At 34.1% G+C, this 20,885-nt stretch overlaps 1 protein-coding gene across 1 annotated transcript; it reads left to right on the top strand.

The window, feature by feature from the left end:
* The first annotated feature begins 10,578 nt into the window (after window positions 1–10,578).
* LOC143545782 (zinc finger CCCH domain-containing protein 17-like) lies at window positions 10,579–14,646 on the top strand. Its single transcript, XM_077037602.1, has 3 exons — window positions 10,579–10,930; window positions 12,790–12,900; window positions 12,984–14,646. Exons 1-3 carry the CDS (start codon window positions 10,796–10,798, stop codon window positions 14,538–14,540), a joined length of 1,803 nt encoding a protein of 600 aa, XP_076893717.1. The 5' UTR covers window positions 10,579–10,795; the 3' UTR covers window positions 14,541–14,646.
* The last annotated feature ends 6,239 nt before the right edge of the window (window positions 14,647–20,885 follow it).

The raw sequence follows: 20,885 nt of genomic DNA, 5'->3' as shown, positions 1-20,885 counted from the left end.
AGATAAGACTAAAGGTCTTAAGCCGGATCGTGTATCCGACTAACAAAAGTTATACTCGTACTATAGGTGCGAGATAGCAAATGAAAGACTCACGGACGGTGTTGGAAGCCGATCCCACTGAAAAGGTGAATACGCCCCACTTTTACAAACTTGTTTTCAAACAAACAAACGTGTTATGTGTAAAACTTTACATGAGACTAAGTGTCTCTAAAAACATTATAAATAAGAGTATGAGCCTAGCCCTCAGGCTGTGGTATACGTTTGTCTGGATCCTTACATATGTGGAACGCGGTGGGCACATCGCACCACGCTTGGTCACGACCTCCAGCCACGATGGGCCGAACCAAAGTATGTTCGAGTGAGAATGACCTTGTGTATATTTATGGTACCTAAGTACGTCGAAACGCTGCGGTGTTTTGCTGAGGTGACCTAGTGTAGAGACTCGAGTTTATAATGATTGTTTAACTTGATTATTCCTAAGCCAAGATGGGTCGAGGCTTACGTGGTCTTGAGGGGTAATTAAGTAAAGAAAATATTTTTAGTGTCAGCATATTCACCAGCATTCGTTGCTGACGTATTTTATTAACATTTTGCAGGTAACCAATATTAGAGCTTGAAAGACAAAGAGCTCAAGAATCCGATGGTTCGGATAATTTTGTGTAAATATTAAAATATGGTGATTTTGTAAAACATATAAACAAGTAAATACTAAACGAGACTTTCGTCTCGTTTTTTTGTAATGTAAATATTTATAAGAAAGATCCTTATGTTTTTATAAAGTCTTCCACTAATAACCGTAACTCTGATATATTTACAAATATGGTACCAACTATTGATCATACTTCTAGGCCTAGATTGGGGGTATGACACTATCTATGTCGGAAAATGTTTAACATGCGCTAAGGTAAAAGCCGAGCATCAAAAACCTGCTGGTTAGCTCATGCAACCTTTTATTCCAGTCTGGAAGTGGAAGAAAATTACGATGGACTTTGTCACAATACTTCCAACCACCAAAAGGCAACATGATAGTATTTGGGTAATCGTCGATCGATTGACCAAATTAGCCCATTTCATTCCCATTCGGGAAAAGTTTTCGATCGAGCAGCTCGCTCAAGTCTATGTCAACGAGATTGTTTGTCGCCATGGTATATATACCTTTGAGTATTATATCTGACCGTGATGGTCGTTTCGTGTCTCACTTTTGGAATTCGCTTCAAACCGCTTTGGGAAACCCGTCTAGATCTTAGCACCGCTTATCATCCTGAAACGGATGGTTAGTCTGAAAGAACCATTCAAACACTTAAGTACATGCTAAAAACTTTTGTGCTTGATTTGGTGGTAATTGGGATACTCATCTTCCATTGGTTGAGTTTTCATACAATAATATATGTTATTCGAGCTTCTTAGTGACTAAGATTGCGAAATACGTTACCATCCCTGTAAAGCAAACGTAGTAGCTGGTGCCCTTAGTCGGAAAACCCATGTCAAAAGCATTCTTCTTCTAAGCGTCGTAATCCAAACTGATCTTCAACTACGTATCTTTGACGCCCAACACATCTCCGTCACTGAAGGCAATTTGTACCAAGAGATGTCATGTGGCGCTGAACTCCAACTCGAAACCAAGCGTGCTGGTTTGCTCTACTTTCTCAACCGCCTTTGAGTCACAGATCGTGACAATCTTCGCACGTTTATAATGGACGAAGCTCACAAGTCACAATATTCTATCCACCCCGGTGCGAATAAAATGTATTTCGACCTTCGAACTACTTTCTGGTGGCCCGACATGAAGAAAGATATCGCTATCTATGTAGGAAAATGTCTAACATGCGCTAAGGTTAAAGCCGAGCATCAAAAACCTGCTGGTTAGCTCGTGCAACCTTTTATTCCAGTCTGGAAGTGGAAGAACATTACGATGGAATTTGTCACAAAACTTCCAACCACCAAGAGGCAACATGATAGTATTTGGGTCATCGTCGATCGATTAACCAAATTAGCCCATTTCATTCCCATTCGGGAAAAGTTTTCGATCGAGCAGCTCGCTCAAGTCTATGTCAACGAGATTGTTTGTCGCCATGGTATACCTTTGAATGTTATATCTGACCGTGATGGTCGTTTCGTGTCTCATTTTTGGAATTCGCTTCAAACCGCTTGGGGAACCCGTCTAAATCTTAGCACCGCTTATCATCCTCAAACGGATGGTCAGTCTGAAAGAACCATTCAAACCCTTGAGGACATGCTAAGAACTTGTGTGCTTGATTTTGGTGGTAATTGGGATACTCATCTTCCATTGGTTGAGTTTTCATACATTAGTATTTGTCATTCAAGCATCAAAATGGCTCCATTCGAAGCGCTCTATGGCCGTAAATGTCGTTCTCCTATTTTTTTTGGAATGAGAACGGTGAGACTCAACTCACTGGACCCGAAATGGTACAAGATACCACCGCCAAAATAGCTCAAATTCGTAATAATTTGTTTACTGCTAGAAGTCGCCAAAAGTCTTACGCTGATAAGCGACGACGACCCTTGGAATTCGAAGTCGGCGACCTTGTCCTCCTCAAGGTTTCACCTTGGACACGAGTAGTCCATTTCGGTATGAAGGGTAAACCAGCCCCCCGTTTTGTTGGTTCATTCAAAATCCTTGAATGAATCGGAGATGTTGCTTATCAACTCGAGCTCCCGCAAGAGCTTCAAGGCATCCATCCTGTGTTTCATGTTTCGAACCTTTGAAAGTATCTAGCCGACAAGAACCTTCATATCCCTCTCAACTAGGTACGTATCGATAAGACAATGCACTTTGTTGAGAGACCGGTGGAAATAGTGGATCGAATGGATAAGGAAACCAAGCGTAGCCGAATCCCTTTGGTCAAGGTTCGTTGGGAATCTAAGCGCGGTGCGGAAGTCACTGGGGAACGTGAAGACCAAATGAAGTCTAAGTATCCGCATCTTTTTGCAATGGATGTTAATTCCTAATTTCGGGACGAAATTTCCTAAAAGTTGGGAATGTTGTGACATTCATAAAATTTCCATTTAGTATTTGTACTCGTTTTATTACTCGTTTGTAATCGGATCGTCGCATTTAATGAAACGTTGAGTTATTAATTTTGATATTCGGTTTTATCTTTAATTACGTGCGACTCGTATTAAAATACTTATAATCAAAAGTATACAATATGTACAATCTAACCCCTACCTTTAGTTTTACAATTTCTGACCACCAAACCTAAGATTAAGGACTTGGTTGCAAATTTTATTCAAACTCCCTCCTTCCCTCCTCCCTTCCCGTCACCACCATCAGCGCCCCCCTCCCCCTCCAATTTTTTATTCTTTTAACCCATAAATCGCGGAATTTGATTAATTAGTTGGATCCTTATCATATACGCTACTTCTTATTATAGTATAACGCGTAATTGACAACCAAAATGAATCAATTATGAATCATTTTTGCTAAATACGAGCGTGGGCTGAAATCGACCCCGTTGCACTATAAATATCCATTTATATTACAATTAGCGAGTCCCACACAACCCTTTCTTAATCTCGAACCTAAACCCTAAACCAATTTCACCTTTTATGCTTTCCAGAATCGGGTTAAAGTCCTTGTTCAAGCCGAAACCCTAAGTTCTTGTTCTCCATCAATCCTTATCCAAACCAGGTAATCTCTATATGGGTTATGCTCGATTTGGAGCGTTTTAAAAAACCCCTCTGTCAATTTTTATCAACAAAGGGTATATAATCTTCAATTGGGATCAATATGATTTAGGGTTTATAATAGAATTGGGGAAATCAGAACAACAATATACATATATTATATTCTGTGTTCTAAGCATGTTAGACACTGGCTCCGATGGCCAGTGCATATTTGTTAATGCCCTGAACCGGTCTGGGGCGCGGGTTCAATTCCCCCAGGCCTGGTTTTTGTTGATTTTTTTTGTATTAAGTATTTTAAATCTTTTTTAGTTATTAAATACTTTACTATACTAAAACTAATATAATTTTCACTCGTTTAACTGGACCAAACCCTGTTGAACTTTTAAAATAGAAATCCTTAAAATGTTTTCATAAATATATATAATTCGGCAATTATATTTTAAATAGTTAAACCTTATAGTTTCCGTTTAATAATCAAATATGATTTTTGTTTTCTCTTTTACTATAATAATTAAACTAATGAAATATTATTTCACTTTTATTAAATATTCTATAAAATATAATGAATACTTTAGCGATCCTAAATATATTATAAACCCATGTTTGTTTCCGTGTTAGTTCGTTTACGTTGTTTTAGATATTTATTTTGTATATACTTTAATAACTAGGACAAATTATCGAGACTTCTCGTGGAACCATCTAGTTGCTTATATCGTTACCATCTCCTCGTTACCGTATTCCCTATTCCAAGTGAGTTCTTCATAACCCCATTTTAACGCTTTTAATATTTTTGGGGTGTAGCATGTCACAAGTTTTATTTCGTTAGTTATGTGTTTAATTATAAACCGATTCACTATTAGCGTACATGTTAATACTATTCTTGCATATTGTTTATGATTATACGTGAACTTGCTTGCAACGTGTTTACTATTCTTATGGTGGAAGTTACGCAAACGCATACACATAGTGGGAGGGTCCGACGGGACGTACCTATGCCGTCTAACGTTACAACTTTGGTTGTTCGTATTCTCATTTCCTCTATTACTACGGCCTCGGCTAAGGGAACGGGAGGACGAAAGTAATTTATTTCATTTACTTTACGCTTGAATATTTATTACATTACGAATGTGAATCGTGCCTTTTATATATATGTATACTCAAAAACTTATGAAAACTCACCAACTTAATTGTTGACAAATATATTATTTTCACGTGCTACAGGTTGAATCGATGGCATGCTAAGGAAGAAGATCATTAGTATACCTTAGGTTATTTGAATAAAGAATTTATTTATGTTTTGATGAAGTGTTTCTTTTTTATTTTTAATTTTGAATAATTGTGTACTTGTTACGTTATAAATGAGCTATGAGTGATCTGTATGTTACACCCGGGCGTATTCCGCTTAAAGCCGGAGTATAACACAACCGATATCCGATATTTTTCCACATTAACTGCTTTGCTTTGTGGCAATGGAAGCGTCTCCAACTTATCTCCATTTCTGTATAAAACTCACCTACCCTTAGTGCGGTGAAACCCCAGACGCCCTTAGAATCAAAGCGGATATCACAAAGGTCATGGTCCTCCTTCATCAGGCCACGCATGCCCTCTTCAAAGTCTTAGCTGTGATGATTAAAACCGGGTCTCCATTAAGAACAACCCAAGTTTTTTTGACCAAAATTTTAAAAATCTAAGTTGTTAGACATGCATTATCTACATTTATTAGTGGACTAGGTTTATCTGATAAGAGATTATTTACTTTGTTATTCAAGAATAACTTAATAATTAATGAATTGGTTTATAATAATGATAATACTAGGGTATAGCCCGTGTTACACACGAGTGGAAAAACATGTCAACAAACATAATAAATTTAAACAACAAATTCAAGCAACACAAAACTTCTTCAAACTTTCGGACCAAAACGTTAACCATTTATATGTTCTAAATATTAAAAGTTAAAAGTTACAATAAGTTAATGTAGATCGAACAACCAAAAAAATCAACAAAAGACATAAACATGTTCTTTCATATTAAACCACCATCAACTTCTTCAAACATTCTACCAAAAGAAACTAATTTTGCTTCACCACCTGAAAATATAATAAAACAATAGCATTCAAATTAAATATATTTAATAATGAGTAACATTTGAACATTAATAAAGTTATTTTTATTAAAACAAAATAACATACAACAACAAAAAAGTAAAATGACAATATAAAACATATTTTAACTTAAACCATTAAACGAAAAAGATATATCAGTAAAAATCTTTTTTTGCCGTAGTTTTATACATAACAAATTTGATACTCTTTTAAAACAACCCGTTTTGAAATATTTTCAAAATAATTACAAAATATAAAAAAATTGGAATTAGTCAAATTCAAAAAATTATGATTTTTTTTTATTTTTGACCAAACAAACTTTTAAATCAATGACATTAATATTTTGTTAAACTTGCAAAACATAAAAACGTTTTACAATAAATGAATTTTTAAATAACTTTGAAAAGATTAAAAAAAATTATGTTGACTTTGAAAATATTTTAAAGATGAAAAAATATGATACAAAAATATACATACCATATATACATGTATTTTAATAAAAAATATATTAAAAACATGAAAATTAATTGTTATATTTAAATGAGAATATTATTAAAGGCATCACTAACGAACGTATATTAATATCCTGTAAAAACAGAAAATGTAATAGACATGTATTTAAGATATTGACATTTTATGTTGAGTATATATTAGGAAAATGAATTATATTAGAATATATTAAATGACTATTTAAGTTATAAATCTGTTTACCAAAATTTTTGGAACTATTAAAACTAATAGTCGATCAACAATATTAAAGGAAGTTATTTACTTTAAAAATTTTAGAAAACACCGACCCACATTGTAGTCAATTCCAAAAATAAATAAATAAATTATACTCAACTTATTTATTTGAAATTCAAATTATTAATTTGAATACACGTAAAAAAGTGATTATAAATAATCACTTTCAACTTTATAATATGATTTGATTAAATTAGAATATAATAAACTGTTATTTAAGTTATAAATCTGTTTACCAAAATTGTTAAACGAAATTTGTTATAGTCAAAGATCCTAAATACAAAAAATATTACAAAAATCATGGCATAATATAATCTTGAAATTATTACATTTTTTAGTCGATCCATAATTAATATTATTTTATTACAGTCAATGAAATCTGCATTTAATTTTGTTACAAACTCATTATCATTAATTGTGACATTTATGTATAATTATAAATTGATCAAACATATAAGATAGGAAGATTGTGGAGATTGGAAACTAATAAACATAATAATATTGACAATGGAAACAAAAATTTTCCATAACCAACTGTAATATATCTTTTTTTAGAATGCAAATTTAAATAATATTTCGAATTTTTATAGTGCATTAATTGTTACAGTTTCCATAACCAAATGATGACACTCATTAGCATTAATTATGACATGTATGCCTCATTATACATTGGTTAAACAAAAAAGATGGAAAATGTGTGAAAATTAGGAACTACTCAAAACTTAATCTTACTAATGTAGATTGACAATAATATTGACACTTGAGAAATGTTTTTTGGAAGTGCAAAAAATATACATAAATAATAACATAAATATACATCAATATTAAACAAAAATACATGAATACATGAATAATAACAAAAATATACATCAATATAAAACAAAAAGTAAGAAATCTTATCAACAAATCCTCAATCCATGAAATTAACTATATCAAGTTGAATACATAACCTGAAATGAGAAACTTAAATATTAATATTAATATCACATAACAAATAAATTACCAATTATAGAATATTTGAATTATGTAAACAAATATTTTAATTGATAACCGGAATATTTGAATCGCGTTACCGGAAAAACGAAATAGGAAAAATCTTCATTGTATATTCGATTTTGATATAGAACCTAAAGAGATTATAAGAAAATCATTTGATAATTAATATAAATACAAACAAAAACGGAAAACAAAAATCTTACCGGAAAACCGTAATAACTTCAAAATATCAATTCAATCTTGGATTTTGATATACAACCTAAAGAGATTATTACAAAATCATATAACAATTAGAATAAATATAAAACCATATCGGAAAACCTTACCGAAAAAAGATATTACCTTTCCGGAAAATCATATTACATTGTTGGCCATTAGAGTATAATATATAACCATACCGGAAAATGATTAATCCCGATCTACATTACCAGAATATAGAAGATGGTGGATGGTGGAGTTAGTAAGCCGAGAGAGAGAGAGAGAGAGTTAAAATGATTTGGGTGGAAAATCTTAAGGTTTAAATAAGTTTTTTGGGTGTTTGGTGAACAGGCCACGTGGCAGCGTAATAAACAATATGAGAATGGAAACCTGATGACTTGGATGCATAGGTGGACATGCTAGTAGAAGGACATGTGGAGAATTTATTTTGATTTAATAGATTAGTAAGATTGGTAATAATAGTAACTGATGATAAGTTTTGTCAAATGATCAACTATGACAATTATGTGTATGTGTATCGAAGCCTTTAGATCACTCCCAATGAATGAACAAGATAAATGAAGCAAATTATATACAAAATGAAATATAATGAAAACTATATACAATGGATGAACATGTCGGCGTGGACGAAATTAACTTAAATCTTTTCGATGTGGACGGATTAAAAATAAATCTTGTCAGTGTGGACGAGATTTCAACTTATAATAACAAAACTAAAATATCGTCTACTTTTTACAAATTAATCTCAAATGCGTTTTGAAAGATGGAATTTAAAGCACATTTTTCCATATTTTTAGAATTTGTAGGCTCAAGTATAAAACATTAAAAAGCCGTCTGGCAAGACTGCTTTTAAGAAGAAGATTTAGTGAAAAAACATGGACGGGTCCCTCAATATTTTCAAAAATTTAGTCGGATTTTTAGAAATCTTTACACATGTCAAAATATTATTGATTTAAAAATTTGGTAGGATCTTTTCCCAATAGTCGGATTTAATCACCAACAACCAAACACTATAACTTGCAAACTCCCACACATAATTATAGGGGATGAGATGAGAATTCTCTTACACACTTTCTCTCTCTTTAAAAAAATTCTTTTTAGATAATTTTTCCAAAAATATATCATAAAATGATAAACATACCCTCACTTTTACCTTACATGCAACACTTTCCCAAATACAAAAAGTTTGCAATTTTAAAATTGAAGGACCAAACTTAAAATTCAATCAAACTACATAAACCATTTTTATAACTTTTATATCAAACTGAATATCCACATAACAATAATTTTAATAAAAAAATAGATCATCCCCAATTCCAAAAGCCAATCTTACAATACTAATAAACAAAAATAATGATGCCTAGGTGTCCTAACCACATTCATCCCTAGATTAAAATTCAATACTAATCTTCTAATCTCTCTTCTCCTTAATTCATGATATCCATGGGTCATTGGTGAAAATGGTTTGACCCATGAGTTACATCTCAAAGATATAATGCATACATTAATGACTATTTACAATAATATAAAACCTAAAACATAATTTTACTCAATGTATACATTACTTTTTATTAAAGATGTCAACACATGTTTTAACAATAAGGACTCATGAATTCAGTTTGAATTATGCGAGACTTCTCACTTCATATATATAAATTTTTAATTATGATATTTAATTTAAATTTCCAATTAATGTGATTAATTATTAATTTTGTATCTTTAATTTAATATTCTAAACGTAATCATTCTAAAAAAACTTTTAAGCATTGAAACAGTGATTAGTTATACCTAAAGAAATTTGGAGTCATGTTATTCAGATTTTTTCTAAAAATTTATAAAATCGAATTCTTTGTTTTTTGGAAACTGTAAAATTTCATTTTTTTATTTCTTAAACATTTATTACATAATCAATTTCAACAAAACAAATCTTATATTACTTTACTAATAAAAGAAAGTGTTGATGCTTAGGTGTCAAGCCTACATTCACTCATAGCCTAATTTTTCATCATAATTCCTAATATCTCATCTCATTCATAATAACTATCCATTAGTCAAAACCATTTTATCAATTGGGCTATAGCACATTAGATGTGTTAAAGGTGTATAAATGACACGTTTATAATCACCATTTAAGAAGATTTGATGCTAAATATAATCAATTATTGGGTTGGTTGTGGTTTTTCAACATTGCATAAAGTATATATTTAGGTGTGCATATATGTAATCTGATGACATTATACTATAGATTATTGTCTATATGCACATTGATCATCATCTTTTAAACATTGTCACACGAAACACGAAAAATTACATTAAGTTCATATTATCCACCATGTATAGTACACGTAGTGAAACATGGAAAAATACATTTTATAGGTCGTGAAACGCGAAAAATTTACAATTCATAAATAGTTTACTTTGTCTAATACATTAATTTACATGGTAAATGAGACCTTAAAATGATTATTACAAATTTGAAAATACTTATTTGTATACAAAATTTGTATCACATGTTGCGTTTAATGTGAAGACACCTTTCGGACATACAATCCTATTACCAAATTGTGTTTGTCGCATTTCGGACTACATATGGGTCATTTTCATTCTGAACAACAGCTTCAATAAAAACTAATATAACCTTCAAAGGCTTGTGTAGGACATTGCATTTATAGCAACTCGGTTTATCATCAATGAATCTTTTAGATTTATTATATGGTATGTTAAGCTACACACAATTACACTCATAAAAAGTATTTTAAGAATCACAATTAAAATATCATACCTGATTTAACATTAATTTTGTTTATTTTTTTAAATAATAGAACTTATTTATTTTGTCATTTGACTAAGTGTAATACACGCCAGTAATAATATAAAAAACCATCACAGATATAATCATCGACTCTCTTCTTCGTTATCTTCTTCCTCCAATTAGGGTTTCATCTCTCTTCCCAAATTACCCCTCCAATCCTTCAAATTACCCAAATTAATCCTTAGATCCAACTCATCACACCAACATCTTCAAACCCAAATCAAGAATTGACCCACAAACCCTAGATCCAAGAACAATTAAAACCCCAACCATGGTTGGTGGTACAATTCATCAGCAACAACAACAAGGTTCTCAATTGACCCATCAATCATCTGAGGAAGATGAAGTCTTGAAAAGAAACACTGATTGTGTTTACTTTCTTGCTTCACCCTTAACCTGCAAAAAGGTAACTTTTTTATTATTATTTTATTTTTTAAATTTAGATCTTTGATGGGTGTGATTGGAATTAGGGTTTTTGATTTGGGGATCTTGAGATTATTGTCTTTTGATTTGAAATTTGTTGGATCTTGATTTAGAGCTGATTACTTGGTGTATCAGTATTATGCATGTATGTAGGGTTTATATGGCTGTTTTAGATATGATTAATATGTGAATTTGAATAAAGATTCTAACTTTATTAATCTATTTTGTAATATGTGGCTAAAAACTAAGCAGGAAGAAATCACTTATCTTTTTTGATGTTCTGATTGTTACATTAGCTGCAAGTTTTATTTTTTTGAAGTTACAAATTTAACAAAAACTTGATAGTACTTAACTCACTCTTGGTGACAATATGTGTGTGTGTGTGTGTATGTATGTTTGATAGGGTTGATGAAGCTATTTTACAAATGAATGATATGTATATTCAAAGAAAGAATCTAACTTTATTAATCTTTTTAGTTATATGTGGCTAATAACTAATCAGGAATAAGTCAGTGATGGTTTATAATGGTTTTGATTAGCTAATTTAGCAGCAAGTTCTTATCTTTTTAAAAGTAACAAATTTAACAAATACTGTGGTTATCTGGTAAATATGTATGTATATGTATACATAGCATGTATTATGCATGTTTGATAGGGTTCACAAGGCTATCTTACAAATGAATAATATGTAAATTTAAATAAAGATTCTAACTTTATTAATCTTTTTGGTAATATGTGGCTATTAACTAAGCAGAAAGAAATCACTATTTTTTTTATAATGGTTTGTTTGCTACATTAGCTGCAATTTGTTATCTTTCTAAAGTAAAAATATGAGTTTATATAATTTGTGGTATATGCATACTTGATGTATCAGTATTATGCATGTTTATTAGGGGACATAAGGGTATTTTACATATGAATAATATGTAAATTCAAATAAAGATTTTAACTTTATTAATAAGAACTAAGCATGAAGAAATCACCAATCTTTATATTTGTTTGATTGCTACATTAGCTGCAGGTTCTAATCTTTTTAAAGTAACAAACTTGTGCTTATATTATTTGTAGTTCATAAGGCTATTTCATAAATGACTAATATGTAAATTCAAATAAAGATTTTAACTTTGTTAATTTTTTTTAGCAATATGTGGCTAAGTACTAAGAAGGAAGAAATCAATAATCTTTTATAATTGTTTGATTACTACATTTTCTGCAAGCTTTTATCTTTTCAAAGTAACTAGTTAAAGTTTATATATTATGTGATTTATACATACTTGATGTATCAGTGTTATGCATATTTGATAAGGGTCATAAAGCTATTTTACAAATGACTAATATGTAAATTTAAATAAAGATATTAACTTTATCAATATCTTTAGTAATACGTGGATTAGATCATTATATTTAAGCAAGAAAAAGTCACTAATTTTCTATAACGTTCTGATCATTACATCAGCTGCAAGTTTTTATCCTTTTAATGTAACAAATTTAAGTTTATATAGTTGTGGTTTGTGCATACTTTGATGCATCTGTGTTATGCATCTTTGGTAGGGTTCACAAGGCTATTTACAAATGAATAATATATAAACTTAAATAAAGATTCTATTTTGTATTAGTCTTTTTAACAATGGGTGGCTAAGAACTAAGCAATAAGAAATCACTAATCTGTTTTAATTGTTTGACTGCTAATTCAGCTGCAAGTTTTTATCTTTTTGAAGTTACACCTTTAACAAAAACTTGAAAGTAATTAACTCACCTGTGGTGACTATATGTATGTATGTGTATACATATCATATATTGCTGGTTTAGTACTATTTTTGTCTAATATTATATCATTTACAGGGAAGCGAGTGCGAGTTTCGCCATAGTGATGCTGCAAGGGTTAACCCGAGAGATTGCTGGTACTGGTTGAACGGGAACTGCCTAAATCCAAAGTGTGCTTTTCGTCACCCTGTAAGCATTCTTTTTCTTTATATTTTATATATTGATTGATCTTTATTATTATTATTGATTACTAATCGTCATTTTTATTTCAGCCTCTTGACGGATTGCTGGGATCTGACGTGGCGGCGACTCCCATGGTACCCCCTGCATCTGCACCACACGCCACTCCTTATGCTGTACCGAAACAAGGAGTTGCTTGTATCTTCTTCCAAAAGGGTTATTGTTTAAAAGGACCAGTATGCCCTTTCTTGCACGGCCCATCAAATCCAGTCAATAACAAACCTGCACAATCCGGGCCCAATAACACTGTTAGTGACCCTCCTAAGATGGCCCAACAGAAAAAGCCCGTTCAAAAGCCTGTTATTGAGCCTTCTAAGATGGCCCAACAGGTAATCGTTCAAAAGCCTGTTAGTCTTCTAACGAGAACCGTTGTTGATAAAAAGATAGCACCACCAGCCCGTGTGGGCCCGCCAGCTGTCATAAATGAACCACCATCCAACAAATCTAACCGTGGTTATCAAGCATCAAACAATGAGAGAGTTTTAAAAGATGATGAATATTCAAGAGAGCCGTCTCCCGGTTTTGATGTTCTTGTGGATAATGAAGTTGAAGATTCCAGTCACTATTATGATGTTGACCATGCTGACCGAGTTGATCGGGATATGTATCGCGAGCATCGTGATTATGACCGTTATAACGACCGTGATGACCATTTTGATGTTGACCATCCAGAAAAGCGGTCATATACTAGAAACGACTGCGAAAACGAGTTGGATTTACGCCAGCGCTTATCAAAGCAGCGGAGGGGGTCTGATAACGGTTCGAGGTCGGTTGTCAACCGTGAAAGTCATGCTGACCGGATTGACCGGATGCAGCCAGGGAGGGACAGCCGCCACAACCGCCACGATGACCATCGCCGCGTGGATCAGGGATCTCTTAGTAGCAGGCTTAGAGGAAGAATAAAGATTCCGGGAAGGTCGGTTTCTCCTACTAAAGATTCCAACCCAAGGGTAGAAAGGGAAATTGGCATGGAAAGGAGGAATCTTTTAAGGTATTCACCTGAAAGGCGATTGCGGGTCGGTGACCGTTTAAACGATACCAAGTTTGCTGGTCCGAAAAGATTGTCTGAGCTAAAAGGCGGTCGAAATGAACATCAACCGAAAGATGAACAATTTTCAGGAAAAAGAAAACACGAAAAAACAGAAGACGGAGGGCTGTCATTTGAAGGCCCAAAACCGCTTAGTGAGATTTTGAAGCGCAAACGAGGGGCTAACAATGATAATATTGCCAACAACAAAAATAATAATAATAATGTTACTAATAACACGGAAGATGATACTCAAAAGAAGGCGGAGATTGTATCTGCTAACGAAGAGAAACACAACTCGGATGCAGAAAAGGAGAAAGATAAAGCGTTGGATGGCGATGATTCTGTAAATTATGGTGAAGCGGAGGTGGGAAACGAAGTGGACGAAGATGCATTGCTTGATGAGGAGCTGGAAGCTTATGATGAAAACAGAGATGGTGATAATGAGTATGAGTATGAGCAGATGGAAGGTGAAGAAGATTATATGGAAGAAGGTGAAGAAGAATATGTTGATGAAGAAGAATATGAAAATGAAAAGAAAGAGAATGCTGTGTACTCTTAGAATAAAGAAAGATACAAGTCTTCTAGTAATTTATTATTTTCACTTCACTTGTATGGTTAATTGTTTTAGATTTTGATTTGTATTCAAGTAATTTACTTTTAGTGGCTTTTTTGGCCAACATCTTTCATCTAAATATGCTTATAAATTTCCTATTCTTTTCTTTCTAAGCAATTTATGCTTTTAAACTTTAGTTTAATTTATTATAACCAACATTTCTGCCAGTTACATGGTTCTTTTGGTAACCAAAGTTTCTGATAGTTACATGGTGGATGGTTCTTTTGGTAAATTTTCTAAGTATCATCGTCGTCGTACTTAGTATATCCCATCAATAGCAAAGCTATGGTAGGGTCTGAAGAGGGTAAGATGTAGACAGCCTTACCTCTACCCCATAGGGATAGAGAGGCTGCTTCCGGTGAGACCCCCCGGCTCAATAGTAGTTTTGCATCAAGCCTTGAACATAAGGCACATAGCACTCAATCATCGGGACACCGGCTGATCGGTGCATGTACCCTTGTCTTTCGGCTATCAACGCCACCACATGATGCCTGATTAACCTTCCGCTACTTTTAACGTTATTTTCACGAGAAATAACGTCAAAATTTTCTAAGTATATGTAAGTTAAGACTAAGTTAGGGATCTTATCTCGTTTATATGTCTTGTAATGGTATTTATCGCACACTCGAGAGTCGAGAATTAGTTAACTTCATACAAAATATTATGACATGCTTTTTTGCAAAACACGAGTCCTTTGTTTTGGTTAGGGCAAGATTTTTCAAATTCTTCTTTGTTTCATGAAAGCTAGGAGGTAGTTTTCACCCTTGGGTTAGATAAGGGCCAACAATGAGGCAAGGCCGGGTGGTCAACCGACCTTTGGCCCGGCACGATAGACCCAAATTTTTTTAAAATTATAAATCTTTTTGAAAAAACAATATGTGTTCTTAACGTTTAAACTCAATTACTTAACTAATTTAAGGTCTAATTTTTTTCACCTTCGGCCCAAAATGTTTTCATGATTCTTGGAACCAACCTTGGGTCAGATATCTTTAATGATGGGAAGAACTTAATTATAAGCCACCTTAGATATATTGCGTCATGCTTTCTACTTAAAAAAACAAAAAGAAAAAGTCGCAACTTCTATTTCTACTTAAAAAAACAAAAAGAAAAAGTCGCAACTTCTAGCTTTGAGTAATTTCGAAACGCATCCCACAAATCCTTCGTTAACGTCTTGTAATTTTAAACAAGTGAATCACGTTATCCCTGTTCGAGTGATGTAAATTTCCATATTTGAAATATGGGCATCTAATAAGAAACATATATATCGGGCCTTATCATGTGTTAATGGGTTGTTTTAGTCTATGCCCGTAGGTTATAACAGAGGTGCAAAAAACAAACCGGTTCCGTCCCCACCCGGTGGAGGTTCCAGGTCATACCCGGTATGACAAAAACCCGGTTAGGACCTTATCCTACCCTGAAGTTCCTACTCGTTTCCACCCTTTATACTTAAAATCTGTTCCTCCCCGAAATACCCTGTTCCACCGGGCATTAACTTTACCCAAATATAAAGGAGCCGTTGAACCGGTTCCAATGGCATTATAGCCGTTTATGGCCGTTTTAGATCCGCTGGAACCGGTTTTTGACCTCTCCAAGTGTATAAATAGATGTTGGATCAATTGGTTGAGTACCCAAGTCAAAACGCACTAACAAACTGATAGAGATCTTATTCGAGTTTGTTACTTAATAGTCTTTTGTAATTGTGGGAGGGGGTAAGTGTAAGTTCTATTCCTATAAATAAGGGTTAATAGTTAATTAGAGGGGGGGGGGGGGAGAGAGATATTACATAGTTGTTAGGCTCATTGCAGTAGTGTGAGAAGGGCATAAGCCTAGACCACTTCGGTGGTTAGTTACCCAATCGTAGATCCTTGAGATCATCTTCTTCAATTCAATATAGTTTACACTTTTGATTTCATCTATTATATATTCAGTTCCTATCATTGGTCCGACTTGTCTCACCTCTACTCTCATTTCAATCATCAAATTCCAGATCTGGGTTTTTATTCAGATCTCAAATCCGATTCCGATTCAATTCAGATCCAATTTCCGATTCAATTTCAGATCCGATTTCAGATTCATTCTCAGATCCGATTTCAGATTCAATCTCAGATCCGATTTCACTCCTTGAATTTCAGATTCGATTATGGTGAATCAAACATCTCATCTCGATACTCATGATCAGCAGATCACTTAATTACAGCAAGACGTTGCTGAGATTAAGGCATCTTTGGCTGCGGCTCGATCAGAATCAAGCGAATTTCAAAAAACCGTACTCGCTTGGATGAAGCAGCAGGATAAACGACCAATTGATTCTCTATCGTCTGGATCTGGTCTTTCAGGAAACGGAGGGTTTTCTTCACAATCGCCGTTTAATTCCGGCGTTGATAATAGTGCACCGTCTGGTTTACCATGGGCTGTAAAGAAGGTGAAGTTGCCTGAGTTTTTCGGTTTTGATCCTCAAGGCTGGATCGATAAGGCTAATTTGTTTTTTGATCTCAACCACTCTTCCGATGCTTCTCGTTTGCATCTTGCTCGATTAAGTATGGTCGGTGTTGCCCAGCACTGGTTTACAATCATCCTCCAGGTTCGCCCTTCTTTGACCTGGATCGAATTTCAGTCTGAATTGATACAACGTTTCAGTGGTCTCGCAATTCAAAATCCTTACGAACACTTAGCTACTATTCAGCAATCAGATTACATAGATGATTACATAGATGATTTTGAGTATTTGTTGTCATTGGTTCCTCACTTACCGGAGTTCCAAACTATCGGTTATTTTATCGCGGGATTAAAGGATGATGTCAAACCGAGGGTTGGTTTACGTCGTCCATCTTCTTGTATTGATGCAATGTCTTTGGCTAAGGATGTTGAGTTGATTCTTCGGCCATTGGATTCCGCCACATTGCTGTCTCGTTTTCGGTACAATACACGTGCGGGGCTGCCATCGTTGGACTCCGGGATTAGGCATCGTTTGCTGGGCAATACGATGTCCAAACAGGTTGGGACTTACGGTCCTGCTAATGGAAATATAGGCTGTCGTGATAGGGGTGTTCGTTCCTTATCTTGCACTGAGTGGGAGGAACGCAGGAAGAAAGGACTTTGATACAAGTGTGGATAACACTATAGTTCAGCTCATAGGTGCCCGGAGGGTAAACTTCGTGTGTTGTTGCTAGGGGATGATGAATCTGATGGACTCGAGGGGATGAATTTTCAATTGGAGCATATGGAAAATTCCCACACGGATGGTTTCACTCTTCCAACTGTGGGGTCTTTTATCAAGCCTTGAGGACAAGTCTTGTGTTATGGGGGAAGTATTGATAGAGATCTTATTCGAGTTTTTTACTTAATAGTCTTTTGTAATTGTGGGAGGGGGGTAGGTGTAAGTTCTATTTCTATAAATAAGGGTTAATAGTTAATTAGAGGGGGGGGGGGGGAGATATTACATAGTTGTTAGGCTTATTGCAGTAGCGTGAGAAGGGCATAGCCCTAGACCACTTCAGTGGTTAGTTACCCAATTGTAGATCCTTGAGATCATCTTCTTCAATTCAATATAGTTTATGTTTTGGACAAAAATCTACTAAGGATCAAGTATCCAAATCTGTTATGTAAGGTAAGCTGCTAACTCGATAACGACAAGTGTATAAGCGTAATATTGGTGAACACAAAGATTTGATCACGAGGGAAAAAACCCTTAACCAAGATAGTCTTACTTCGGTCAAAACTTATCAAGGTAATCGTTGGTAAAATAACTTCGGTCAAGGATTAATAAGATAATCTTTGGTCGAATTACTTTAGTCAATGATCAACAAGGTAACCTTCGGTCGATGAGTATGTGGTTATCGTGGTCTCCGGCACAAAAAACCCCCGGACGGTGAAAACTATCACCGTCGATTATATTGATAAATAAAAGGTGATTACAAGTGTTGTGGAGTATATGATCGAGATTACAAATAAAGCTAGTGTGTAGAGAGAATGTTTGCTTCTGCTCTAGTGTGTGTGTAAGTACATGTGTTTATCTACTCGATCATAGCTCGTTTAAATAAGATAATATCAATAACAATATTTCCTAATTATCCGGAAGTCTTCCACCTAGCCGCTCCACGACCTTTGACCACGTGCCAATAGCCACCCAGTAGCGAGATAAGCGGTAGACCAAGTCTAAATACCGTTGTTGTTATTTAAACATCAATCTTCAAGTGAATTCGTCCATAATCAGCTATGTTGAATTAGGATCCTGGATCCACGTTCCAGCTAGAGGATGTTCTGTGAGGATAACTCGTACAAGTACGTCTTAGAGTTGCTACACCTGTCTAACACATCACCATACTAAATGCAATCATTAGTAAACAAGTAATACTGAGAATCATCGATCCTTCATATCCTGATACATATTTTAAGGATAAACTATCCATAAGATAGTCAAGGATAAAGGATCCTCAGTGTAGAATTCATGGCCTAACAGTTTACACTTTTGATTTCATCTATTCTATATTCAGTTCCTATCACAAACGCAAAAAAACAAAAACAAAAAAAAAAAAACCCTCCTCGGTTTACACTTGTTTTACACTCACCTACACTTGCATTTTTTTCACTCCCACCACCACTATTTTTTTAGACCCGGAGGTTACACGTGCCATACCGTATAACCACAACCAATATGTATGGTGCAACTGGGATTTGGTGGAGTTGGTCAACGGGGATATCAAGGCTTATTACAGATATCGTGGCACTTTCTTAAAGTAATATTCGAACTCAACTTTAAGAATGCATATTGATAAAAAATTTTGCAAGGTGTTAAAAGAAATTCCCAAATCAGACCAAGACGAATTGGGTGGAGATGGTACAATATTTCATTGCAACATGAAATCGGTTCATGATAGAATGACAAAGTTCGTGATTCAAGAAGGTTTGCCGTTTAACCACTTCGACAACCCTTGTTTAACGACCATGATTCGAGAGATGCTCCAACCTCGCTACACTCATGTAAGTAGTACCAACCTTAGACGTCATTGTTTAAAATTGTGGGAATGCATGTGTAAAAAAGATTTAATTGAGTTTTTAATTATAACAAGTCATTTAGGTGTTAATGTCCAATGATAGATGATAAGTTCAATAATAAACATTGTCATGTGTTAATGGGATGTTTTAAACTAGAACCAATTAAAAGTATGTAAGCGATTACAGACAATGGTCTAGCCGTCACTATTAGTGACTATAACAAACCACAAATAAAGGATAAAGAAATAAGTAAAGGAAATTCCATCCCACATTGGTGGAGGAAAGAAATGGAGAAGGAACCATCATAGTATAAATAGGTTTGTAAATTCTTGTCCCACATCGCTAGATTAACAAACTAGTGAGCTCTTTATAAGGAAGGAAATTTCTATGTTAATCTTCTTATAAGACATATCAAACCAGTGGTCCTAGCAGAGGGTGCGAAGGACCCGAACGCGCACGGTGTAACGATTCCGGCAAATCCAGGTATACCCTAGCCGGAATATACTATTTACGTGTCATTTAATATTGATTATATGAGTTATAGTACGTTTATACGAATATATATGGTTCACAGTATGAATCATACTCAATTATATAGTGAATCGTATTGGAATTACAATTAATCAATGATCGGTTATTGAAACCCGAACGAATCGGGAATTACATTATAGACGAAGTATATAATGTTTAGTGATATTTACGAGGTATTAATGCTTCGGGATAAGTGAATTATAGCACAGAAAAAGGATTTCGATTTATTAGTACGTCGGTACGATAAACGAAACCTTTAACACCAAACCAAGCAAGAGACGATCAATCAAGCCGAAAAAGATGCGTAATTATTAATAATATGATGTTTTAATGTCATGGGTTAAGTTTTTAAACTTTTTAAATCAGTTTTATATAAATTTTATTTTAACCCGAAAAACAACCATTTTAGGCTCGTTTCAAGCCAAATTACGAGTTTAAACGAGAAACGAACTGAACCAGATTATCCACAACATTATCCGGATTACACAATCCAAATGTGTGGACAATATTTGAGATGTGGGCCCCCCCCCACACACCTCCATGTGGCCGGCCCTATATGCACACACACACATTCATTTGTTTTTTCTTTTACAACATATTTCACTCAAAAACTCTCTCAACCTCTCAATCCTTTCAACATCCATTCAAAGTTCTTTGATTTCTACCAAGATTTTGAAGGTAAAAACATGGTTTAGTTGGTTAAATCATAGTATTGATTTCTTTATTTTGAGTTGTTTTGCAAGAACAAGAGGTTCCAAGTGAAAT

This window comes from Bidens hawaiensis, unplaced genomic scaffold (genome assembly GCF_021521415.1).
Source record: "Bidens hawaiensis isolate Kalapana, Puna unplaced genomic scaffold, B.hawaiensis_p1.1 tig00014036_1, whole genome shotgun sequence".
NCBI lineage: Eukaryota > Viridiplantae > Streptophyta > Magnoliopsida > Asterales > Asteraceae > Bidens > Bidens hawaiensis.
The sequence above is the reverse complement of the archived record's forward strand: the minus strand, read 5'-3'. Positions and strand labels throughout refer to the sequence as shown.

Coding starts and splice junctions, on each gene's coding strand:
- LOC143545782 (XM_077037602.1), top strand. CDS start 10,796: ATGGTTGGTGGTACAATTCATCAGCAACAACAACAAGGTTCTCAATTG. Junction 10,931..12,789: donor CACCCTTAACCTGCAAAAAG/GTAACTTTTTTA, acceptor TATCATTTACAG/GGAAGCGAGTGCGAGTTTCG. Junction 12,901..12,983: donor AGTGTGCTTTTCGTCACCCT/GTAAGCATTCTT, acceptor TTTTTATTTCAG/CCTCTTGACGGATTGCTGGG.